Source organism: Rhinichthys klamathensis, unplaced genomic scaffold (genome assembly GCF_029890125.1).
Source record: "Rhinichthys klamathensis goyatoka isolate OS25496 unplaced genomic scaffold, OSU_Roscu_1.1 h1tg000401l_1, whole genome shotgun sequence".
In the NCBI taxonomy this organism is placed as follows: domain Eukaryota; kingdom Metazoa; phylum Chordata; class Actinopteri; order Cypriniformes; family Leuciscidae; genus Rhinichthys; species Rhinichthys klamathensis.
In genome coordinates this window covers 828139-855651 of record NW_026606902.1, presented here as the reverse complement: position 1 = coordinate 855651, position 27513 = coordinate 828139, and the positions used below count along the sequence as shown (strand labels likewise).

General features: G+C 37.9%; 1 protein-coding gene across 5 annotated transcripts in view; it reads right to left on the bottom strand.

Moving 5' to 3' along the window:
• Positions 1-27513, bottom strand: part of hdac5 (histone deacetylase 5) — a 78478-nt gene that overhangs the window by 17990 nt on the left and 32975 nt on the right. For all 5 annotated transcript variants that reach the window (XM_056234704.1, XM_056234702.1, XM_056234701.1 and 2 more), the window contains 6 exons: positions 6956-7239; positions 6735-6879; positions 5199-5304; positions 4861-4994; positions 2334-2465; positions 1381-1493 (listed from right to left, as the gene is read on the bottom strand). In XM_056234704.1, coding sequence (XP_056090679.1) covers positions 1381-1493; positions 2334-2465; positions 4861-4994; positions 5199-5304; positions 6735-6879; positions 6956-7239 — 914 coding nt within the window. The remainder of the gene's footprint in view (positions 1-1380; positions 1494-2333; positions 2466-4860; positions 4995-5198; positions 5305-6734; positions 6880-6955; positions 7240-27513) is intronic.

The following is a 27513-nucleotide window of genomic DNA, read 5'->3' as shown; positions in this document are numbered from 1 at the left end:
CACTATTTTTGGGGAGTGGTATGCAGCCTTTAGACGCTGGACAGAGGGATTTCCTTTTTTGCTGGTTGATGAGACTGAAAAATGTTCACAGCAATAATGTAACAAATTAAAAGATACTATGCAATGCTACATATTATGTTAAAGGTACATAATTGCAGGAATTTTTTTTGCATATTATTAAAATTAAAAACATTATCATAAAATACTATTTAAGTATACTATATAAGTAAATATTATTATTATTCTATGTATATTTTATAATGTTAATATTATATATAAATATTAATATCATAAATTACCTCGTTTATAATACCCATTTTTATATATATATATATATATATATATTTAATTGGATTATTTTCTATTTCTCAAAAGATACAATTATTCATAACAAATAAAAGATAAGTCTGACCTTCGTGCATTGCATGATCTATTTTAATAATAATAATAATAATAATAATTCATTACATTTATATAGCGCTTTTCTTGGCACTCAAAGCGCTTTACATAGAAGGAGGGATCTCCTCAACCACCACCAATGTGCAGCATCCACCTGGATGATGCGACGGCAGCCATATTGCGCCAGAGCGCCCACCACACACCAGCTTACTGGTGGAGAGGAGACAGAGTGATGAAGCCAATTGGTATATATATATGGGGATGATTAGGAGGCCATGATGGACAGAGGCCACTGGGCAAATTTGGCCAGGATGCCGGGGTTACACCCCTACTCTTTCGAAAGACATCCTGGGATTTTTTTGTGACCACAGAGAGTCATAATAGAATTTTGTCCACAGACACAGATTTTGTCCATAAAACAATTACATGGAATTATTTAGCATAACTAAAAAAATTATAAAAGCATAAACGACATGTAATTGTTATAAATGGTAATATTTGTCTGAAAAAGAGTGTTTTGTTTTGCATTTAATAGAGTGGTCATCCAAAATCAAACACAAACTAGCTCATTCGAATTCAGCGTTCCTCCCCTACAGCTTCAAGTCCTCTGTGGCATGTGCACACACAATTTCTCCGGCTCTCAAGGTTAAGGTGATGCTCAAGGCTAGCTGCTTAGCATGCATGGTCGACCCCAGGCTGCTTCCTGCTGTCCATCCAGAGCAGCTGCGGCCATTCTAGAGCCTACAGACACAACTTACTGCAAGGATGACTTTCAGAACATGTGTTTTTTTTTTTTAGGATTAGCATATCAATGTAAGCCCAAGCCATCACAAGGCTCTGTACGGTAGACTGTTTCCATAGAAACGCTGTCATTACCTAGGTGAAGCCAATTTATTGTCTTTTTTCATCCCTAACCTTTTGTGAACCAAGGAGAGTGCAAGAGCAGAAGAGAAGCAAACGTGTTGGGGGTAAGTCTCTCACCTCAGCGTGGATGTTTGGGACGGATCCGCTGGAGCCATTCTCTGCAATGGCACAGTTAGAGCTGTTCGGAGAACTGGGACCCGAGCCAGGGGCACTGCTGCACATAGAGGACACTGAAACACACACAGATTTCAACAATCACATTTTAGCTGCATCGGTAGGAAATATAGCTGATGATTTCACAATATTTTGTGACTGATTGAACCCGTTTTAATGTATCAGCAGGATGTTAAACTGTTCCCTTCCTCCAAGCTCTTTTATCTTAACAGTACAGAAATCACACGATACCCACGTGTTCATTACTTATGTTTGAAAAATCTTCACACTTATCATCTGACGGCAGAGGTCTGTTATTCACAGGCCATTTGAACACAACTCAGGTGCTGATATAATCTCAGAATTACAACTTCCATATAAACTCAAGTTGAACGCACACCTATCCCAAACCTTTTTATTTGTATTAAATTTATATAAACTTAAATAATAATGTTTTATCTAAATCTGAATTGCAAACTAATAAACTAAATAGTGTTAAAAATACATATAAATACAATAAAAAATGATTAATAAATAATAACTAAACAAATACATAAATTGTAAATAAAAATGTACTGAATTTGACATTTAGTTTCACGGCTGGGTCAAAAAAGAATTAAATAATAGAAATTTAATATTTTTCAATATAATATTTTATACATATTTGGTGGCCCCTATCCTAAAATTTAGACCGCTATATATATTTATATTCATGACAAATATATGGTAAAACTTAAAATATCCTAAATGTGGATATGTTTATAGCTGCCTTTATATTTTAAGATAATTTTAAGATCTGTCAGATAGAGATCATCATATGTGGAGAGTCCTCAGCTTAAAAAAGTTTTAATGGCTTCCTGTCCCATTATTACCCATGAGGTTGTGCAAACAGTTCTGTATTCTCACATATTGTTTACCTGAGATCTCAATTGCCCTTTTCTTGAAGGTGCTGATCACAGTACCATCTTTCCGTCTAAGCAGTGGGCTGCTTCTCCTCTCAGCCACCTTCTGTTTTAACCGTGAACGTACCTTCAGATTGGGCTCAGAGGCTGAACAAGAGAGAGAGAAAGAAAAAAGTTCAAATCACTTGATTTCACACCCGCATGATTTGAGGTATCACGTGTGTCCGTGGCACAAACGGTGCAAGATTAGTTGCACAGCAAAGTTGACTAATTACACTTAGGGGCTTGTTCAAAGTCACCAACCCTATGTATGTTGCCTTAATGAACACTACTAATGAGGCTTTGGATCTGTCGCTCTTGTGCATCAGGACCATGGACAGCAACCGCACATCCCTCCCTGTTTCTCTCTCTCTCTCTCTCACTCACATACACACTCACACACAGAGCTGTAGATAAAAGTTATATTTACAGTGTGCTGATTTTATCTCTTGTTGATTCCGGAGATGATGGGCCAAATTAAACTAATTGAAGTAAAAAGGGATTTGAAACAGAAAAAAGACTAAGGAAGTGGGGCAATTACCCGAACACGCCGTGTGTAATGCGGCTTGACCGAGCCCTGTGTTTTTTCTGGGCCCGTTTGTGCGTCACAGCCACACTAAGCATATAGAGCAGAAAGGACTTTAGTGCCTAATGCTATCAGTGACTTTAGTATGAGTTTAATTAAATTAAAAATAAATGTGTGAGACGAGGGGGAGGGGACGTGATGGAAAGACACACACACACAAACTGAGGCCAGGTTATGTAAGGAGATTGCTGTGGTGTTGCCATAACAGTGGTAATATGGAGTAAGCTCTTCGCCCACGGTAACAGACCCGTCTGCGATTACTTTATCAGTGTGCTGAAGTCCAAGCTAGAGGGCGTGTGTGTGCGCAAGTGTCCTCCTATCCTCTGTATGGTATATGTGTGTCAGTTCTATTATAGTGAGCTTTATAAAGCAGCGTGGGTGTGACAGTTTAAAAGATAGCTGTGTGTAAAAAGCAGATAGCAGATGTGTGTCTGTGTGGGAACAAACTCACTGAATCTGTGTGGGTGTTTTGGAGTATGGCTGGCAGCTATGAGAGTGAACAGCAGATGACCGGTATGAGTGTGTGTACTCAGGTTATACTTTGAAAACATCCTCACAAATATAGTCAAACAACATCCAAGACATTTGAGGTGGTCCTTGGTATTTGAAACTCTCAAAATCAGGCCAATTTGTGTTTCGCTTGAAATGTATTAATGCCAATAGATTGTGTGAGGGTTAGATTGTGAGGTAGGGTATAATAAATATCATTATTTTAGTATGAAATCCATTTCGTCACTAATATAGCCACTAAGGTGTGCGTTTATGTGTTGGTCCACTGTTCTGATGACTCATTATGACTCACATCTGCAGACTCCTCACTGAAGAGTCTTCAACCCTGTGCGCGCGCACACACACACACACACACACACACACACACACACACACACACACACACACACACATACACATACACACACACACACACACACACACACACCTCCTGTGATACCTCTAGAATGTTAAAGAGCTCAAAATTCTCCACACAAAAACACTGTTGACTCCATAACAGCGTCATTCATGCACAGAAAGAAAATCATCATCTGACATTTACATGCAAACACAGTAATCCTTTATAATGCAGTGTCAATGTCGCAACTATTACTCATTGAAACAATTAATTAAAATACATTTGCATTTCCCGGAGGAAATATGAGGGCTTGCAAGGCAGCACAAGGATAGTGTTTATTGGTATAATAATCCAGAAAAGGAGAAGAGAGCCAGAGGAATGGGAGACAAAGAAAATGTGACCCAGCTGACATCAACAGTTGAAGAGAGTGGGCCAGTATGACATCATCATTATTTAGACGTTACATTCTTACAGTGCAAGTCGATGGGAGATTTTCAAACATTAAATGTACCGTACCGTTCAAATGTTTGAGGTTGGTAAGATATATTTTGTGTTTTTAAATTAAGTCTCTTATATTCACTATGGCGGCATTTATTTGATTAAAAATATTGTACAAACAGTAATAGTGTGAAATATTATTATAATTTAAAATAACTGTTTTCTATGTTAATACAGTACATTTTAAAATGTAATTTATTCTTGAGATCAAAGCTACATTTTCAGCATCATTACTCCAATCTTCAGTGTCACATAATCCTTCAGAAATCATTCTAATATGATGATTGTCTGCTCAAGAAACATTTCTGATTATTATCAATGTTGCCTAATCTCTATGTGGAAACCATGACCTTTTTCAGGATTTCTTCCATGAATATAAAGTTCAAATATAATTGTTGGTAAAACTTTACAATAGTGTTTCATTAGCTAACATTAAATAACTACATCAGTTAACATGAACTAATAACGAACTGCACTTCTACAGCATTTATTATTAATCTTTGTTCATTTCAACATTTATGCGAAACATTTATGCAATATTTACGAAACACACGTGCAAGACGTCTACTCACCGGTCTTACGGAGAGGGAAGTCATCCTTGCCCTCATAGGACCCTAACAGCGGTGGGAGTTTGTAGGAGGGCGGTGTGCCCGGTGTGTTGCTCTGCGGAGGGGAGCTCTGCTCCAGGGACGCGTGGTGAGCCCCCCTGAAAACAAACACAGGCCATTACAAAGACTCATCCATCACAATGCACGAGACCCATAAACTTCCAGCATAATGTGGCTCATGCTCAAAAGCATTAATTTTGTTTACTGCTGAAAAAATTTTTTGTTTTAAAAATGCGCTTTGAATTTGGGTTTACCAGCCCAGAATAAGGCTGAGTGATATGGACTAGCAAGGTTCCTCTTACCAGCACTTCTGGGGGAAGGAATGGTTAAGTCCACCGGGGCCAGGTTCCTTTTTGCTCAACAGGAACTCCTGCAGCTTCAGTTTGACCTCAGTACTGGCGATGGCACCTAATAACAAGAGTCAAAGGACACAGGTGATGTTGGATTGGAGGAGAGTGATTTTGAATCAGTTTTTGACATATATATTTTTTTAAACAGTGAGTTTCGTTCACCTCTGGAAAAGTCATTATCATGGGTTTGCGGATAGCTGCCAGTGTGTTGCTATGCGGTTGCTAGTGTCTTCTATGTAGTTGCTAGGGCATTGCTATGCCTTTGCTAGGGTGTTCTGAGGTTGCTAACTAACCAAAGTCAAAAGAACACAACTCTATGAAGTCTCTGTGATATTGTGGTCTCTATATATGGTTGGTGCCCCTCCTTCAATGAAAATCTATGGGCTTTTCTCATTCCGTTTTATTGTCCGCTAGGTGAAAATTCTACATCTAATCACAGAAACATTTTAGAGCACCTTTATTTAACAACCTGCATGGTTTTATGTTAATAGCACTGGACAAATAACAAAGTTGGGGATTTATTAAAAAAATGTATTTACCTCTTGATGGAAATAACATCACAACATTTATTTCCATCAAGAGGAGCATCAATTATTGGTCAAGATCTTGCATTGACAATGCATGGACATGATGTGTCTTCCTACGTGGTTGTTCAAGGAATGTAAAGCTACACACTTCATCAATTAGAGTTAGAAGAACCGTTGCCAAACATATAACACGCTAGAAACATAATTACTGCAATAATGATCCAATCATAGACTCTAACGTATTAGCCAATTTTTGGACAGGCAGTGTAAATACATTACTGGTTAAAAATAAGAAGTCAATTTAATGAGTCTCTTATGCTCATCAAGGCTGCATTTATTTGAACAAAAATACAGTAAAAACAGTAAATAACTGATTTCTATTTTAATGTATATTAAAATGTAATTTATTCCTGTGATGTCAAAGCTTAATTTTCAGCATCATTACTCATGACATTAGCAACATGCTAATCAAACTATATTGAAATCAACTTTGAGAAGAGACTTTTCCCACAGGTGCTGCAAATAAGTGGTGCCTACAGTATGTGTGCACTTATGAGGTTCCATCTCTGTTAGAATACTATGTAGGCAGCTCACAAGGTTTTGGAACAGATCCAATATGTTAATTTTGTGGCTCAATAAATCCTAGTACTGCATTGTGTTATTTTTAATAGTTAACAACCAAAGAGAAATAATACAGCAATTTGTGCCTGCTGTGCCTAAAGTACTTTAAAGAATATCCATGACAATGCATAATTATAACAGCAAACAGAGATAAACATCACCCACGTACTGCTCAGCAAGGTGTTTACTCATTGAACTAAAAGGTGAACAGTGCATTTAAACTATTCCCATTTTGGAAATTAAATAACAGGAAATGATGAGCGGTGAACATGCCATGAAATGAGTTCGCTCGCTGTAGATCTATTGTATATAATAGATGGATTAATGGAGAGATGCATACTCTCTTTGCCCTTCTCTTTGTTCCGTAACATGAGCAGTTGTTGTTCCAGTCTCTGCTTCTCCATCTCTTCGTGACGCTGCTGTTCCAACTTCCTCTTCTGCTCCAGCTCCTGTTGACGCTTTGCTGCAAGGATCTCCTGCTGTTGCTGTTCAGGAAGAAAATCAGTCAAGAATCAGAGCTCAAGGAGATGATGTGTACCGAGAGGACAGCAAGGGTCATACCTTAAGATGCTCCTGTAGCTGCACTTCATGTTGGCGTGTCAAAACCTCGTGCTGCTTCTGGAACTCGGCGAACAGCAGCTGCTTCTGGAGCTCTTGCTGTTGTTTGAGTAAGAGCAGCTCGTGCTGAAGCTGTTTCTCTCTCATCGCCGGGTCCACTGTGCTTAGTGTGCTCAGACGAGGGTCTGTACGCAGGTCCACCGGCCCTCCGCTACCTCCGCCCTGATCTCCTCCACTTCCCACCGGGCTCTGCATCCCAGATGGTAACAAAGTCTTCACATCCACGGCTGGAAAGAGAGCGATACAGTAAATTAACGAGTCATCTACCAGCCATTAGAATTATGATAACCTGTTAAAGCTAACAACTAAAGCTTACATGCACGCACCTGTTGCATTTGTATTTTATAATCAGTCACCTCTGCCTGGGTTCAAACATGTTCCCTTAACCTCTATGCTAGTAGCACTTAAAATAGCATGTTGACACATAAACATACAATTTGTTTAGAACACACAGTTACATAAGCAAAGGCCAATGGGTGCATTTGAAATTGAGAGGGTACTCTGTGGTTCATGTATGATGTGTCTGTAAATGCAGGGCTGACGTTTGTCTGTGTCTGCCCATGTTACCGTAATCAGGTGTAATCAAGCTCAAATGTTGACTGGCTAGTTGACGTTGTCGTCCTTTGTAGCCCGTTGGGAATGTAATCCAACTGAGCTCGGTTTTATCAGGGAAGGGCAGCACAGAAAAATGTCCAAAATTGTAAATTCAATGTAAAAGGGCGACAGCTTCCTTTTAGATCATTAGAAAAAAAGTAACAGCCAAGACCTTCCTTATGGTAGGGCACTGTACTGGTAAAGAGAGGATGTGGTTATATAACCTAGAGGGGAAACCAAGGTGATGGCCTGAGGCTCGTCCTAAAAATCAGCCCAACCAGTCACTTTCTCTCCATTTCTGCTATTTCCAATAGTACCACTACCCAAGAATACTGAGCTTCCCAAAGCTTCTGAGCCAGTCTTTTGCACAACTGATGTACTAAAAAAAGACCTCGGAAAACCCAACATTCCTGATTTTGTTTGTGTTGTACTTTTTTTTCCTCCATCAAATACATCATTTTCCCTGCAGTAAGGTGGCATTAATGAGTTGCCATGGGGATAGCGATGTGTTTCCAGGCTCGTGTGCACATTAGCATGAGCTTTCTACAAAGGCAGGGAAACAAATCTCACCAATTAAAGGTGACCAGGTCAAAGCAGCTTCCAAACATTAGTCCGAATCTAAGTACTCAACTTCAACGGCATTGGGGAACAAAAGGAATTGAACTTGCCCCTGCCCCTGATTTCTGTGGCATATTATGGTTGGATTATGAGTAAGGAAAGCTCATAGGCTGCAATTTAATTCGTAATTATATTAGACATAAAAGTATAATAAAAAAATAAAAATAAAAAAATATTTTTTTTTACAAATATCGAGTGAATTTTTTCAGAATTCTCTGATGAATAAAAAGTTCAAAAGAACAGTTTTTATTTAAAATAGAAGCCTATTGTAACATAAATGTCTTTACTGTCACTTTTGATTAATGCATCCTTGCTGAATAAAAGTATTCATTTCTTAAAAAAAAAAAAAAAACTGTATTAATTTCTATTCCCAATACTAAATGAAACAATAATAATCAAATTGGTGCCTGCACTGAAATGTTGGTATTGCATTCTTGTAGCTCATACAGTAGAACATGGCACAAGCAACAAAGCCATGGGTTACGGTTTGAAAAAAAATATACCCTCAATGTAATTTAGCCGCTGTGTATAAAAGCATCTCACAAATCAATGCATAAATGTAATGTAAATGTAAATGCAATGGGACAGACAAGGTAGCATCTAGGATAATTCATTACCTTCAAGGGTGGCATCGTCATCACATTTATTAACTTTTTTTTAAATAACTGAGAAATAGCCAATTTTGGAAAAAAAGCATGCATACTTCACAGAATACTACACCTCCTGGACATGCCTGGCATACTTTTTTCATCAAACTATGAAAAGCACTTTAAATCCTTGCATTGCTGTATACTAATAAACCAAATTGGCACATCACTTCGAAATAGGCAGTATGAAGTTATAGAGTCTTTGTGGTGTCCTTGAATCTGCAGAGACCTCGAGTGTGAGGTAGGATACCACTACGCGGGGGCCACTTACAGCTGAGAACACATTAACTCACATGTCACTCAGCCTCTACCGTGGGCCGGGTTGCCCTCCCAGCATCGGCTAAAGTTTACCAACATGATAATGATCCGGTTTCTTTGCTGGATGCCTGGCGGAAGCGTTCGGCTTACATGAAAATCAGATTACTCCCCCTTCATCAGTCAGGGGCTAAAAATATCTTTCCTAGCGCCCTCAGGCCGACCGACTTTATCAAGCCATTGACGTCAGAGCATGGCCACCCGAGGTCGCCAGGGCTACCGCTACTGTTCTGACCAGACGAGCTTACCATAGTTTCCCCAGATACCCTTAGTCTTCCAGGAGAAGAACAGGTATGATTCCCTTGTGTGAAGTTCAGTGTGGTATGCAACAAATGGCCCAAAACTTCAGTTAATGAAGAAGCCTGTCCAAAAATGGTGAGATTATGGGTGAATTCCATGTTAAAAGACTGTGAATTGTGAAATAATAATAAGGCTATAAATTATAGATAGACTATTGTGTTGTCTTCATGGGCTGCAAAAACAAACATACTGTGAGAACACTGTAGTCTGATTCACAAAAGAATGACTCTGAGTAGGGATGTGCGAGACTAGTCAACCAGTCAACTAAACAATACTGCTGCTGCTAGTCAACAACATAAAACTACAATATAACAATTAAGCTCGCTTATGGGCTTGTTATACTACCTGTTATGAGGGACAACAATACCCAACAGCAATACCATGACTTGCTGACTTTTGTTGGCTTACATTTATTTGAGGAATTCTGTTCATGACAGACTGTTGAGTTTGTACTTATTGGTCCTATTGATTCAGTTTATTCTAATAAATGTCTACATTGGTTAATGTTGATTGAATGCTTACGTTTAATGTACATTGTAATCAATAATGCAAGTAATCATAATGCAAGGCAGGCACATCCCATGTATATGACTTATTTTTCAGCGGGATTCAGTATGGGTTTTTCACTATTTGATCCATAGATGAATTAGGCTATTTTTAAAAGGATAATTCTTTTGACTTCCATTTAAATGTTAATGAATTTAGTCATGGCGTACATCCCTACTTATAAGCCAGTTATTTAAATGAATAACTCAAATAGACTCAAGTAAGCATGTGTGAATTACTCTAACAAATGTAATGGTCTCCTCACTGCAAATACTGCCTTTTGTATCTTTAATTCAAATTTATTTCATGTCATTTTTTTGCTGATAGTTCCAGAGTGTACAAAAGCAATCGTAAAATACCAGCTAAAGAAATAATCCTGAAGAATGAACATATGACCGTACCTATGATTGTGAAACTTCCCTTAAGACTTTCTAAATATGTAATTAAAATTAAGCTCTATTAATATTGAAACTTGGTTACAGCCATTAAATGTTTTGTTAACATGTTTGTTCACAGTCTACCGTGAATGCAGTAGCACCACAGATAAGTAATCTGTCCAAACACAACATCTATGTGAAAGACTCCCACATGCCTAAGGAAAACTCCTTTGAGGTGATAATTAGCAAGTACAGAGACTATTAAAGACAGCCTTCCTATCAACACTTTCCTGTCCAACAAAAGACAATGGCAATTCCGTCACAGCTAATGTCTATCCTTTTTCAAACTTCTCGTCCATTTGAAATATCACCCGCCTCCAAATTGGTAGTTACTCATTAAGGACCTCTTTTTAAGTTGAAAGGAAGAAATGAAAAACGCATGAAGGACAAAAATAGAAAAGGGGGAGGTACTCTGGGACTGGAGTCTCTGAGGAAGTCCTCAGTGAGGAGGTTGGGCAGACTAAGGGGGTTTCCAGGCAATTTCCCTCAGAGAGCTCTGACCAAAGTGGAGTCTCGACTGATTACTGCAGCGCCCACACATATAGCGCACATATACACAAACTAGCAGACTGATAAAAACAGAATCAAGCATGCATGTTGTGTACTGTACAAGACAATATAATTAGGCCATAAAAAGATCAAAGTTACTAAGACTTCTTGTCCCTTGTTTAAAAAAAAAAACTATTTTCAAATGGGAAAGGAAAAATAAACTTAATTTAAGATATATTATGGAAATCTGCTTCTCGAGTAAATGTAACATTTTTAAGGATGTTTAGTACTTTTATAGTAAAGCCACACAAAAGCTTAATATCCATCGTTATATTAAAATTCTGGACAATATAAGCCAAGAATTATTTTTAACTGAAAGATTACTGATATTAAAGTTCTATACTAATATGTCTATATAAATTAGAAAAAATAAAACACTACATACTAAAATTAATTGCTTTAAATCCAATACAAGTGAATTAAGGCATCACAACAATGTACCGTAAGAAAAATGAATATTCATTTCGAGATTTGCTTAATAAATTGTATTAGTATTTTTAAAGGGGACCTATGCAACATTCACTTTTATAAGGTGTTTGAACACAGATGTGTGTGTGCAGTGTGGGAGAACAACCAGCCTATAATGGTAAAACTCCACTTCTTTTTTTATAATTCCCATAAATCAAAAGCAGTCTCTTGAAACGAGCTGATTCAGATTCTCCCCTACAATGACATTACTGTAGGGACAAGCCACGCCCACAGCTGGTGACGATCTGCCCTATTAGCATAGAGACAGCCCTGAGTGAGAAGCACAGAGTCCACCACTTCTATGTCCTCGCTGTAGCAGCTGGAGATGTATAATGTCTGCGCCAAAGAGGCATTGCAAGTGTCGTGTTTTGGGAGTCTCCATAGACTCCCGCCATGTGAGTCATTGAGGACATTGTGGTTTAATTAAATTTTTGAAGGAAATGTCCCAAAGAAAATCGCAAAAGTTTTACACGTTTGCACCAATCATTTTCGCGCCGGACTGCGTCACAAACGAGAGTCTTTTCAACGCTGGACCATAGTCGGCTCAATAAATGATACATGAATTCTGAAGAGAATACACGTTTAAACAAACAGGCTCGAGGCTCCAGTCCAGGATGGTCAATCATACATTTGTGAGTCTGCTCAAGCTGGCGCATCCGTCTTTTCACCTTTATTACAATACAGTGCGTAACACAAATGCAATAGCATGTCATAAAAGCAAGATGACAACATAACTTATAACCGTAATTAAACTAAACTATACCTGTTCTATCTCCATGCAGCATATATTCACTGGCTCTGTAGGCATTTTACAACAGTTCCCACACGAGCACCTGTACAGCGATTTATGATTATCATGACGGAACACATGCTAATCGATGACTTGAAGATTTCATCAATTAACCATTCAGAAACGTCCTGTTGCATTCTACATGTTGTCACTTCTTCTTGAGTCTCTCCATCATTGTCAGACTCCGGTTCGAACAAACAAGGCTAAACTCCGATACTGACAGTTTCTGACATTTTCAGATTGTCCTGTTTTGTTGTTGTCGGTATGCTGGAGCATGAGCTCTTGAAGCTCCGCCCTCTTCTTGAAAGGAGGCCGGGAGCACCAGCTCATTTGCATTTAAAGGGACAGACACAAAAAGTGGCAATTTTAACATTGTATGAAAAATTATCCAAAATGATCTGTGGGCTATTTTCAGCTAAAACTTCACATACACACTCTGGGGACATCAGAGACTTATTTTACATCTTGTAAAAATGCCCATCTCGTTCGATGAAAGGAAAGGTAATCTAAATGTAAAATGAACATAAAAATAAATACTTTTTTAAAATTATTTTGGCTGAAATGGTACCAATATACCAATACGTTTTGCACACATACATGTACATCAATATATGCACATCTTTCCATGTTGTTCAAAGTTTTTCCAGGTGATGTATAAATGAGGACAGTGGTGAGCTTGTCCCAAGGGGAAGGCCTTAAAAAGCAAAAAAAACATTTCTGCTGAGGCACTTACGATGTATTAAAAACGAGGTAAGAGCATTGTAACCTGACAGGATGGAAATAGAAGAGTGAGAGAGAGAGAGAGAGAGGTACCTCCTCATTAAAAATAAAAGAAGGTGTTGCATAAGCTATGGGTGAGGTTGGGTGAGTGAGAGAGAAGGGCAAAGGAACGAGATACGACAGACAGAGTAAAACTGGGTGATGTTATTTGGATAAAAAGCCAAGGAGGACTAATCAATGGAGTGTCTGGAAGAGGGCCAGAGAGTGCTTGAGTAGCCAGATTTACCTTTCATCAGATTAAATCGTACTCCATGGATTATGCTAATCGCCTGGTGGAAGGACTAGAAATAGCTTCCTCTCACTCCGTGTCACTGGCGTTAAAGCATGGTGCCAGTGTGTGTTTGTAAATGTGTGTGTGTGTTTATTTACACTTGATCCCGTTATGCAGCGGTTAGCTTAGTTTGTTTAAAAGCAGCTAGGCAATTGTTAAATCACAATTCCCAGCACAGTCAGATTTGAATTTGACAATAAGACTAGAGCACACAGGATTGTTTTTTAATTGTAACACCCTAGATCAGGGGTATTCAATTAAAGTTCCAAGAGGTCCGGTCTCTATATTTCCTTGGTCCGGACAATACTTTTTTGGATCAGTACATTTCAGTACAATTATATTTAATAATAATAATAATTATTATTTTATTTAATGCAGGAAAGACCTCTTTTAGTCACAATAAATAAATAAATACATATATATGTTCTGTCGCTGCTTGTGTTTAGTCTCTTCTGGAAGTGAAGTGGAGGACAGGGAGGATGAGGAGGATATATTGTTGGCTATTTCTCATGTGATGAAGGATCTGTACAGGTGAAAAGTTCTGCAGACAAAAGCTTTGATTGCCTTTCCTCTAATCACTTTCCTGCACCTTCATACACAGCTCTGTACTTCCACAACAACAGACGACAATCATCTAGTCTAGAGAGACCCAAGCTTGCAATAGTTGGCCCATGGAAAGATGTTTATCACAATACGGAATTCTCTTTGGTCGAAAAAAAAAATGTTAAAAAGAAACCATGCTGCTTTTTCCCCTCGTCTACTGTAAGTATTGAAAAAAACGACCCCATTTCCACCATAGCAGGGGGTCTTTCCTGGCTTTAAACTCCTTCCCCTTTGTCTTTCCCGCTTTCCTCTACACCTTCGCCTCCTCCTCATCCTCCCCGGCCCCCATTCTCCCCTTCACTCCCAAAAGAGATTAAACACAAGCAGCGACAGAACACAGTCTGCCTGCGAAAAGCACAGTTATAAATAGCCCTGGATTAATAATGCTCTGGGGGGAGTGGAGGGGAGCGAGGGGGGGATGGGGTGCACTCTGCGCTTTTAAAAGTGCGCAAATCTATTTTAAGACACAACATTGCCAGGCGGCTGTGCTTCTCTCTTTCTCTCTCTCGCTGTTCCCTCCCTCCCATCTCGGATCGGCATTACAGACGTCTGAGATGAATGCAGCATGTAGTTTCTTTGCAGAAACCTGAGGACCCTCGTGAAAAGCATGTTGTTAGCCTCTCAATAATGTCATAAAAGCTCTGCCCAAGGACTCCAAGCAAGAACAATCCATAGATGTGAGCCGATGTGCTGTGATCTAAACCAGCACCTAACCAGAAAATAATCTGACAATGAGTTACACTATCTAGCTGAAGCACTGAAACATTTTTAAGGATAACTTTCCATCGAAAACAGTGGTTAAGTTGACATCTAACCGCTATATCCTCAGGGACGATATCCCTCATGGCAGCAACAACCTAACGCTCTCCTCTCCTCTCTCCCGAAGGGCTTTCCTTTTGTTTTCAGAGCTCAGTTGAAAGAGAAACTTACAGCTGACACAATTTGCTGACACCATTTCCTGCTTTCATTCCAGCCAGGGGAGCTTTATTTTAGCAGTTAGTCCAAAGCCCTGTTGTGCAGAGACAAAGAGAGACGTTGACAAAGAGGAATAGACATACAGAGAAAGAAAAAAAGTAGGGGTGACAAGAAAAAAACCTCAGAAATGCAAAACAAAAAAGTATTATATATATATATATATATATATATATATTATGTGTGTGTGTTTGTGTCTGTGTTTGTGTGTGTGTACAAAAGTATTGGGATACCTGACCATTAAACCAGGGACATTGCATTCTAAATACAGACATTAATATGGAGTTGGTCCTCGCTTTGCCGCTATAACAGCTTCCAGTCTTCTGGGAAGGCTTTCCAGGCAGTGTTTCTGTGGGAATTTTTGCCCATTCAACCAGTAGAGCATTTGTGAGGTCAGGCACTAATGTTGGACTAGAAGGCCTGGCTCGCAATCTAGCTTCCAGTTCATCGTAAAGGTGTTTGATGGGGGCTCTGTGTGGGCTAGTCAAGTTCTCACACACCAAACTCATCCAACCATGTCTTCATGGACCTTGCTTTGTGCACTGGGGCACTGCATGCTGGAATAGAAAGGGGCCTTCCCCAAACTGTTCCCACAAAGTTGGAAGCATAGCTTTGTTCAAAATGCTTTTGTATGCTAAAGCATTAAGATTTCCCTTGAATGGAAGTAAGAGGCCAAGTTCAAAAACAGCCCCGGCCCATACCATAGTTATTTTAATAGTAAAGACTTTTTCTTCAATGTCACATGATCCTTTAGAGATCTAATTGCTGCTCAAGAAACATTTCTTATTAATGTCAATGTTGAAAACAGTTGTGTTTCTTAATATTTATGTGGAAACAGCTAAACATTTTATTCAGGAATCAGGGGCCGGATAAAAAAATTCTAAGATGTTTGTAAGAATGTTACAAAGAATCTTCAAAAAAAGAACTGGCTAAACTTTTTTATACAAATGATATATAATCGTTACCTAGCAAAAATGTTATATTATAATATACTATGTGTTTTTATATTTTTAAATTATAATATTGTTTTTTTGTTTATATACATACAAAGTTTACACACACACACACACACACACACACACACACACACACACACACACACACACACACACACACACACACACACACACACACACACACACACACACACACACACACACACACACACACACACACACACACACACACACACACACACACACACACACACACACACACACACACACACACACACACACACAGAGAGAGATATAAAAAGGACACTAAGTGTGCAAGAGAAGCTAAGGACGCTGAGGTAGGACCTCAAGGACAGTCATTAATAAATGTGCCTGCACTTCCCTCTGTTCTGCAGAAGCATCTCTGTTGGTAAGCTTTGGGACACAGCAGTGAATCATGGGATGTGTTTCCCCAGCACAGAAACAAACTAGGGGCTTATAAGGTGCAGGTCAGTGATATATTAAAAAAGATACCGTACACACACCCACAGCAAGAACGAGATAAATTCGTACTATGAACCAACAATATTACGGAGCCGGATTCACAAAACATTAAGAATACAACTTTTCTTAACTGCTATTTGTAGTCTTATTTTCTAACTTAAGAAAAAAAAAAGATAAGACCATTTTGTATTCGCAAAAGCTTTTCTTATGAATGTTTGGTAACTTCTTTAGTTTAGGGTCCAATTCTCACTATTAAATAGTTGCTTATTAGCATCCATATTACTAGGATATTGGCTGTTTATTAGTACTTATAAAGCACATATTAATGCCTTATTCTGCATGACCATATTCTACATCCCTGAATCCTACCCAATACCTAAACTTAACAACTACCTTACTAACTATTAACGGAACAATATATAGTTTTTCACCGCTAGGGGTTGTCAACCTCTTCAAAACAATAACAAAGGTTGATGATGCAGTGAATGAGCGTGGAATCATGGAACTTGTCGTCATGCCGATGGATCTAGTAATGTTTATGGGGAAATAATGCTTATGGATGAGTGAATACATTCATGTTTTTTAACATGACTGTGGTATGAAGCAGGGCGCGATTGCTAATGAAAGACAGATTTTAGCGCCTCACGCGAGTCCCGCGGATATAAAGTAATGAGGTTGCACTTGGTCCACACTATCACACTAAACTGCATTTGAGTGTGGTGAAAGTTATAATGTTATTCTATGTGTTAGTTTGTTGGCTGTATGAGACTAGCAGTAAGCTAGATCAACATTAGAATATCATACTGACCATATTCTAACATTTCATCATGTTATAACATTGATTCGTTTTATGTACATTTGCTCACCTGTCTAATAAAGCACATGCAAGGAACGGCATCTCTGTAAAATCAAAGTTTGTCGCGAAGCTCTCGGCATCTCGAAAACGCCATTTCTCCTATTTCTCCTTTCGTCCAAAAGTCTGCTTGCTATGGTCCATAATGTTTGAACGAAACAACAGGGTGCCGCTAGACACTACGTAGTTGTCCACGTCTGTTGCCATGGTTACCATGGCAGTACAAGCGGAAACCAGGGATAACGCAGATATTACGTCATTGACAGGCAACAAGTGACGGGCACTATTTAAAATTGTGAATTTCTCTGTATTTACAAATTCTTGGAAACATTTAGGATAATGTAAGTACACAATTGAATGAAATATATAACACTGTGCAAGTGGTTTTTGGATATTTTAATACAAAAATATTACATATTGTACCATTAATAAGCAGTAATTAGGAGTTTATTAAGGCAAAAGCTGTAGTTAATAGTTAGTTAGTAAGAATTGGACCCTAATCTAAAGTGTGACCAAATGTTCTTATCTTTTTTCTTAAGATTGCTCTTAAAACATTTAAGTAGTATTCATATTCCTGAAAAGAATGTTCTTAAAAACAATTATATATAACTTCTTAAAGTTAGGATAACCCAAAACCTGTCTTAAATCCCCAAAGGTAAGGTGTTTAATGAATTGACATGAACATATTACTAGTACCAGAAATGTGGACAAGTGAAACCAATGGATCATTAACAGTGCACTGAGTGGACGCGCAGGCTACATGATGCATTCACTCTTGAAAGAGCGCAAGAAAGATGGAGCGCAAATGAATGGGAAATACCGCTGCATCTTGAGACAGGCTCTTTCAAAAAAAAACTATTTTAACTTGAAACCGTGCATTAAAATCACAGCGCTGAGTGATTAACTCCCGTCAAGCCAAGCGCTTTTGAGAACTACGGTAATCTGCAGGCAGTGCAAAAAGATGGCCTTTGAGGAGTTTTCAGGAACACCTGCCTTTCAATCAAATAACACCAAAGCCTATCTATTTCTTCTTAAGAAAAAAAAAGATACTCTTAAGAAAATTTTAAGAATTGTTTAAGATTTGCACTTAAAAACATTCTTACAAACTTCTTAGAATTGATCTCAATCATTTTCTTAACCTCTTTCTTAAGAAGGTTTCGTGAATGAGGACAGAATGAGGGGAAGAAAAAAAAATGAAAGAAAGACATTTTTTTTTAGGAGCCCATGGTAGTTTGCCTTCAAATAAAAGCTGTCAGTGGAAACCACACGGCAATGAGCAAATAATCGCTGTAAGAAAAAGTTGCAATCAATCAATTAGGACTTTAGTGCAAGGGGTGACGTTTTCAGAACCAACAGGGCTGATTACTTTTCCGTTAAATGTACTTCATTTTTATAAATAGTTTGTGGTTTCATATTGATTTTACTGCTTTTTTGACTGAAACGAGTTCTTGCCTCCCTGGAGGAACCATTTATTATTTGAGCTCTTTGGGCGCGTTCTACCATCCCCCTGTTTTAAAGTCTATTTTGCAGAGAGCCCGGTTTACGTCATGGTTATTTTCTTTAGCAACGGTACACCAGCTACGCTTCAGAGAAACGAGCGGGAGAGATGGAAAGGCAGAGAGAGAGAGAAAGAAAAAAGCATGAATATTGCTTTCCAGAAATAGCACACAGCGACGTGCGGTAGGCTGCCCTGTCAAATCGGTTCTGCATCCTCTCCTTGTTAACGGCACATAGATGAACGAGCGCGAGAGAACTAGGGGAGAGAGAGAGAGAATCAAATGGACTCGGTCAGATCCAGCCAATGGTTTGCGACACTGAGACCAAAACTTGAGGAAAAGAAGAGGTGCAGGAAAGCTGGGTGATATTTACATCCTTTGGAAGGGCTTCTTGGCAGCTTAAACTTGGGGTTTTAAGCTGGTAAGGGAGAGTTACAAATAGCCAGTGTGATTTATGGGCCCCAGGAACCTCCGATGCCTTGGCAGGCCTAAAGGAGGGGTAGGCTCCCCTCGCCCTGGGAAAACAAGAAACCAGCAGTTCCTTGGTGGAAGCCCAAAAAAAGACAGCTGTAAAAAAAGGGAAAGAGAGGGCTTGTGCACCACATGATGTTAGTTCATAATGACTCTTGATCCATAAGACATGCAGACGATGACGTCAATTAAAGTGGATAATGACACTGCTGGAAGTCAACAGCATTTATCGGCTAATGCATGTCGATTTGTTCACGTCACGCTTGCTGAACGGTGCCATTTTTTATTTTAGCGAGAACAGGGCTTTTTATTTTTTATTGTTGGCCTTTTAATTATTTATAGGACAGCTGAGAGAAGACGGCATATTATGGGAAAAGTGTTATCGGGATATGTCGCCAGTTTGAGCACATGCACCAACCGTTAGGCTCAATTTGTTTTCCTGTTGCTTTGTGCGTGGAAGATTACGTATAAAGGTTTTCACAACTACTTGCATGATGATCATTAAAATTCTATACTAAAAACATAAAAAAAAAAACATAAAAAAAAAAAATTAAATGCTAAGCATGATTTTATGCTTACAATATCGCAGGCCTTGTCCACACTAATACGTTACTAATAACTAATTTTTTTCTCTCTGTTTTGGCCTTCAGTCCACACTGGTTTTTATCAACAAAGATGGAGCTTTTTGAAAACGCACTCCCAAGTGGATAAAATTGTTGTAGTGTGGACTGTGAAAACGGAGGTATTCGAAAACTTTAAATGCTCTTCACTTTCACACTGTTGCTAAAGATATGTTTCTTTGTACACTCTTCAGATCACAGTCCTGCAAAGATGACAGAAAATGTACTCACATTTGCAGTCCAGTGGCAAAACATGAGGACAGTTGCGTTTTAGACCAAACATATAATGGTGAGTGAGTGCAACCTGGACGCACCAGTTAATGGTGAGATATTTTGGTAAACAAAATGATCCTGCTAGAAGAATAGCATGAGAACTTCATTTTGTCAGTTCCGTCTATATCATCTCAGTGAGTGTTTATGAAGTTTTTCACATGCGCAATGAGATTAATTTGGCATTTTCCGACGTTTCAGTGTGGATGTGAAACTTTTGAACACTTGAAAATGTGGATTAATGTAGATGTAGCAGCAATGTACAGTATGAAAATGGTTATTTTGAGACCCGCTAAAGATTACATGTAACATTGTTATTAAATAATTAAATTAATATTGTTATAAAAATTGAATGCAAATGAAAAAGTAAAAATATGCAGAAACTAGCATGCACAATTAAATATAGAAGGCTAGATATAGGTCAGTCAGTATTAAATATTTAATTGTGCATGCTCATTTTTCTCTATTTTCTACAATTAGATAACCTTTGTGATCTAACACTTAAAGTTGATACTTAAAAAGTATAATATTTTAATAACACTGTTAAACTTTAGCAAATCTCTAAACTAATATCAATTTGGTATACAGCACATTATAATGTTGTGATGCATAAGTTCACTTTTAGCATCTACAATGATTGATTTTAGCCTATAGTATTCCATTTTCTATTTCTTTTTGACAAAATATTGAATTTTAATATCTGCCTTACCTGCATTGGTAACGGTAGTGGCAGAACCAGTCCCTACCGATAACAGCTGAATCCATTGTCATTTGTAGGCATCATATGGCACTAAACTTGAGCCACCAACTCCATTTCCCATCACCCCCCTCCTTCCCCATCAGCCCCAAAACAGTGTCCCATTCAACAGCAAAACCTCTACCAATCATAGCGTGAGCTGCGTATGCCCAACCACCATTCCTTAGGGCTCTGGTTCAAATGGTACAACCTTTCATGAGCAGGAAAAAAAGCAGAGAAGAAGATGAAGCCACATGCAAAGCATAAACATTCAGACGATGAAATGTCATCGCTAAGTAGCAGGCTGAGTGCCGGCCACTGTTTACAGGTTCTATAAATGCACCAGCATTGACGTCAAACGCTTGCATGAGAGGAATGTTGTTTTCTGGGTAAACTTCAATGTGTGGTGCGGAATTCATCTCACACCACTTTTTAGAAAGAAGCAGAGAGGGGGTCGCAGGGTGTATTCCAGCAGAAGAAGAAAAAGATCCCCCCCCCCCTCAAAAAAGACATGAAATATATATCAAGGTGGTGTTATGGTTTTTCAAGTTAGTATTGATTCATTTTCAAATACTAATAGCAGTACTTTCACTGCACCATTACTATTCTGCAAAGCATTTGGGTGGGATGGGGAAAAGCTCCTCCAGAACTAGAACCTTTAGAAATGATAATTTAATTATGACCATATATATTAAGATTATTAATTATTAACATTATTAATATTCAGTCTAAACAGCAGAGAAACAGGTGGGTGGCCCACAAAAGGGACCATCCTTGACAAAATGCCACCAACAGTGGTTTCATTTCTCTGGCCTGAACTGCCTCTGGTGGGTACAACATCCCAAATCCCCACAACACTTTTGATTCTTCTTACAAACAAATTTCATTTGGGTGACCGGCAATTGTGAAAGTCGGAGAAGGAACTAGATCTTTGCTTTGAATATCAGCCTCTACTCTACAGATCTCCTGAGGTGTTTGGATGGCATGTGTCGAAGAAAGGTTATTCCTTTTCTTATGAAACTATTTCCAGTAAAGGATATTAAAAGATATCAGGAATTTACAGTCATGGGTCATTTGGCAAGAGAAACAAAATGGATCTGTATCTATGTTTGAGTATTTTTTATCTCCTAGTATCCATGTTTGAGCAACCATGCTTGCTGCCATTTCTTATTAAGACCATAAGGGAAATGAAGATGAGCAGATCATACAGTAGCCACAATTTCTAAACCATTGTTTTCTATGAATGTGTACACATCACCACCACTATTAAGCGTCCATCGTCTGCGCCCTGGTAGAGTTTCAGGGGTTGCACACATATCTTCCACGCCACTCATATAATTTTCCAATAAATTCAAACTGTCAAGTTTAGTTCATGGACTTTCAGTGTGTTTTCATCTGTCACGTTTCTTTGTTCAGTTTCCCGCCACTGTCGTTGGTTACCATCATTATTAGTTCATGTGCGTCAGCTGTGTTTAGTAATTATCCTCGTTGTGTTCACTACTTAAGTTGTTCCTTCTCCTTCACTCCTTGTCCGGTCACCGTAATACCTACATCGTGTTAATGTGAGTTCCCCTGTCTGTTACCTGATTCTTGAGTGTTGCTATTAAAGTGTTTGGATTAAAAAAAAAAAGAGTCTTCAGCCTGTTCCTGACTACACCACACCGTTACACAAACAAAACCTTCAAAAAACAAAGGAACATACATAATATTTTTTCATTATAAATGTGCCTTTTAGTGGTCTGACAGCTTAAATAAAGCCTAGGCTACATAAAAACAAAATGTATCAATATAAAATGCTATACATTTTTCCAGTTTTGCAGCTGTAATGTATCTTTATTCAATTATTTTAAATCTCATCATTTGTTGTCTTTTATTCTTGTTCAATGAGCTTGTTTGGGGATTGTTCACCCAAAAATTAAAATTCTGTCTTCATTTACTCTCCCCAACTGGTCATAGATTATGTGCAAATTATAAAATGATGACAAAATGGCCAAATCAAAATTATATTGGATATAAACCGATGTGGCTCTTTTGACTTATAGTAAATTAATATGCAATCACCCAGAAAAGCCTAGCAACAACAAGAAATTAAGTGCGACTTGTTGTAAAAAATCTAACACAACAACCAGGACACAACCTCAAAGAAGAGGCCTCACCCCTCACCAATTTATGCATATTGTTGTCTGCAATACTATCTTGCATCCAGAAATATCCCTGAGTGCCATAATAAGACTATACTATTCTAAAACCCAATAATAGAAGATAATAAATTGAGACCAGTGAGATATTATTAGCTCATCATGTATAGGATACAAACAGAATATCTTGGAGTATATACATACTGTATACTATGTCCACTATGCTGCACAATGTCCTCAATCTGAACTGAATGTTCAGTGTCCGCTATGATCTCCTGATACTGAACTACTAGTGAAGAACATTTTAGCATTCATTATTTTCTTTTTCTTTTTGTTAAACCTAAAATAAGCTTCACCTGTCAACACCATGTAAAAAGCACCCAACTTTCCCTTAATGATTATGTGATGCATTTTGTAGTCCACCACAGATTGTAATTTTTGCATCATACCCCCATTGTTGTAGACGGGGGCACTTTTGTAACCCGTGAAAAGAACACCTACACGGAAACAACATCGATAACTGCAGCACGAAGAAAGAGCAACAGATAAACAACTGATCATTTGAATCATCCACTGAATCAACGTCTGAATCACTGATTGACTGACTCATGTTGTTTCATTTAGATCGTCTGTCAACCACGACACCAAGTGCACAGCAGTTTGAGAATAGACCTCAAAGTAGGTGTTGAAAGGTTATAGTGGGTGGAGCTAATGCATTCCCATAGTGCCATGAAAGCACCAGTTGTCATTCAAGACATGGCGGTGAGACCATAGGGCTGTAAACAGGCGTGCTGCTTATTATAGCACAGGGCATCACTAGGGAGACAGTTGACTGGCCATGGTTGAAACGATACACCTAAATTTAGAGGAGCTCTTAATTTTGGCGACTATAAGAAAGCACACTTGCAATGCAAATGAAAGTTTAAGACAAAGAAGCTCTGAAGTTCACCTTTCTCATGGGATTACAAAATCAAAATTTATTTTTAATGCAAATTGCTTGACTTACTTGTGCATTATTCATCCCAAATAACAAAAAACTTTTTCTGAAACGATTTTTCTTGTTGTCTGACATCACCAGCCTCTCTTACTTTTTAGCCACTCCCTCAAACCACAGTTACATTCTTTTGCATTAATGAAAGAATCAGTAAGAATGTGTTAAAAAACTACATAATAGTACATACATACATAATATAAAATGAGTTTTCCAGCAAAAACATGTTTTATTTGTGGCTACATTATAACTGTATAATTCCCAGCTTGTTGCAAAAAGACATAGCCTAGGCTAACACATAAAAACATTATCAAAAATATAAATTGATCATTCTTTTATGGTGTAGGCAGTGAAAATGTTATTAGTGAAAGTAAAAAAGTAAAAATCTGATTTACTGGCCCAACTGATAAGCCACCAGAAAACAAAAATCTATGGATAAAAATAAATGTTTAATAGCCAAGAAATACAATAGATTACCAAAGTCCTAAGGGTTGCTCCCATTGTACTTTGTGTTTCACATTGACTATTACTCAGGGCCTTTTTTCGCATAACCATTTATTGGCAACATTTTCCGGTGGCAAATGACAGCATGGCCTTGCATGACAATTCCAGTCTGTTTGGCTAAATCCATTAGCTATTTCTGACATATAACTCAGATGGCACTTGTATACCCAATACGCCATTCATATTCGCTACCGTTAATGTAGCATTGTTTGCATGTCCCATTACTTACAAAAAATATTGATATTGCTTCTTTGTTATTTAGGAAGTTTGCCAGAGATCTTTATATGTGGGTTATCCCAGGGAAATTAATGATATAATATCTAAAACATATAAAGAGTGTAGGTGGTGAACCGAGAGGACGGGGGCATGTCAAAGTCATGCCATTGATTTCTATATCAGCACCCCAAATTCAATACATTTATGTAATGTTTCGGCTTCAGTGTTGATAGTTTCTGTCTCTGATTTCAAAGATACTGTTCTTTGCCTTTGTTTGAAGTGATTGACACAACACAAACTACTATTATGGTCTACATTTCTGCAACGCAGATTAAACAGACCACAGAACAAAGCCGTTTCAATTGTCTGAATTCTTAGCAGGGGTTTTCTTTATCACAAAGTCAACTGTTTAAAGTTGCATTTAAATTATTTTCTCTTTATTCTCTAGGACTGTTTTACGGTCACATGTTTTCAGTCAGATAAAAGCTCGGACGGGCAGCCACCAGTCGGTCATCAAATCTGCCGTCCATCTAATCCATAATGATTCAGCAGGATGTTGCAAGGCTTTTTCCATTACATAACACAGGTATAATTAATTAAAAACCTCCTCAGGGAGTATCGACTTATAATGATTCGATCCCAGTTCAGCAAGTTTAGAAGATCAGCTCAGCTTATCCGGTAAATTCGTCATAGCTTGCAAAATCTGCAAAGAAATGTTCCAACACTGGTGAGGGAACTCATTTGGCCTCAATCATAAAGTACTTAAAAGGTGCACCAACTATTTTTTGACCGACGTCAGAACATTTCTTTGTAGAGTCTGCAAATTTGAAAGCGTCTGCTGTAACAAAACACATCCACACATGTCAGACACCTCCCGGTTGAATATTTTACAGAATGTCTTGCAGCTATTCCACTTTTAAACAAACTACCGGTAAGTAACCAGTGGAGAATGCACACAATTGCACAGACAGATGTGTAGACCCGTACAATAATTGTGCAAACCCTGATGCTATAGATTGTGTTGCATAATCAGAACACATGCTGTACATGATGTGTTACAGCATATGCGGATGAGTGTCAGGTTCCCTTAAGGACAATTAGACATGTCAGCACTCTATTCTACACTAGTGTTGAAGAGTAAACAACTATGACACATGCTAAAACACCTAGCATGTTTTATTAAAGGAGAAGGTTCTACTCTTTTGACATTTTTTGTCTAGTCCTAGTCAAAAGATCCTAAAGGAATTGTATTGGATTTTACTCATACAATGGAACAAAGGCACCCTGGGAATTTTCTTATAGGATTCCAACAAAACACAAAACAAAGTATATTTAGAAAATGATAATGGTAACTTTAAAAAAAGTTATGTCGGTTAATATTAGTTAATGCTTCAATGTTACATCAACTAACAACAGACAACATTTTTACAGCATTTATTAATCTTGGTTAATGTTAATTTATGCATGACTATTGTTTTTGTTTTTTTTATGAATTACTATTGGTAATTCAAGTTTGTTCATAATCCAGTAACTGATGTGAATTTATACAGCTTCAAAAAGGCATTAGTACACTAACATTCAAATATTCAGGGTCAGTAATATTTTTTTAAAGAAATGAATACTTAAATCACACGATACACTTTATCATAAAGTTTCATTTGTTAACATCAGTTAACTACATTAGTTACCATGAACTAACAACGAAAAACACTTCTACAGCATTTATTAATCTCAGTTAATGTTAATTTCTACATTTACAAATACATTATTAAAATCAAAAGTTGTATATGTTAACATTTGTTAATGCTCTGTGAACTAACATGAACATTTTTAACTAACATTAACAAAGTTAGTAAAAATGCTGTAAATGTATATTGCTCATTGTTAGTTCATGTTAGTTAATGCGTTAACTAATGTGAACAAATAAGACATTATAAGTGTCACTGATTTGTTTAAGTTGCCAGGATATGACGAAAACAATGGGAACATAATTCAAATAAAACAAAGTATGAATATAAAGGCTCCACTTCCTAACTCTGTACAATAATGAAAAATATAAAATTGTTATTTAAATGGGAAAACTTCTGTTGCCCTAAATCAACAGAGAAATGCCTTAATAAATTTTAAACATATACAAAGGGATCCCTTCTACAAATAAAGAGGTGAATGGATCTAAAATAATGGCGTATCTATCTATTTGAACAGGTGACAGATAAACAGGGCCAGTGCGAGGCAAAAGAAGCGCTTGCACACCCACACACTGTTATATAGTCATTCCTCTGTGTTGATTCAAGCGCAGGTGAGAGATGGCCAAACCTCGCAAAGCTCTGACGGGAATGTTGACGTCACTTCTGACAAGGACGAGAGACAAGTTTGCTCTGCCAATATAAGGCTAAGAGCCTCTCGAACTCTGGGGAGCAAAATTATATTATTTTCAAATCTGACAACATAAAAAAAAAACTGCTTCAAGTTCAAATTCACAGTGGTCATTTGCAACTGCCACAACACATTTGCGTCTAATACTGGGTTAAATACTTTCAGGAGCATTCGAAACCACATGTTGACCATATTAACTTAACTATCTTAACCTAATATCCTCAACAGATTAACCAGCCAAAGAGAATGCAATGAAAAAAAAATAGCAAAAGAGTGACATTGGTCATGGTACTGTGTAAAGGAAAAGCAGCCACCTTTGTTTCAGGTTTACACCATGACCCTCATGGTTTTACCCAAACATAGCTTGACCCAGACAAAACAAAGTCAAGGTGTAGCCACAGCACGTCTGTTGTGCTATCAAAGAAACATCAACACCTTTGACTTCAATGCATCTTCAAATGAGAGCAAAGCAAACACATTTCTACCTGCCACCCGAAACCA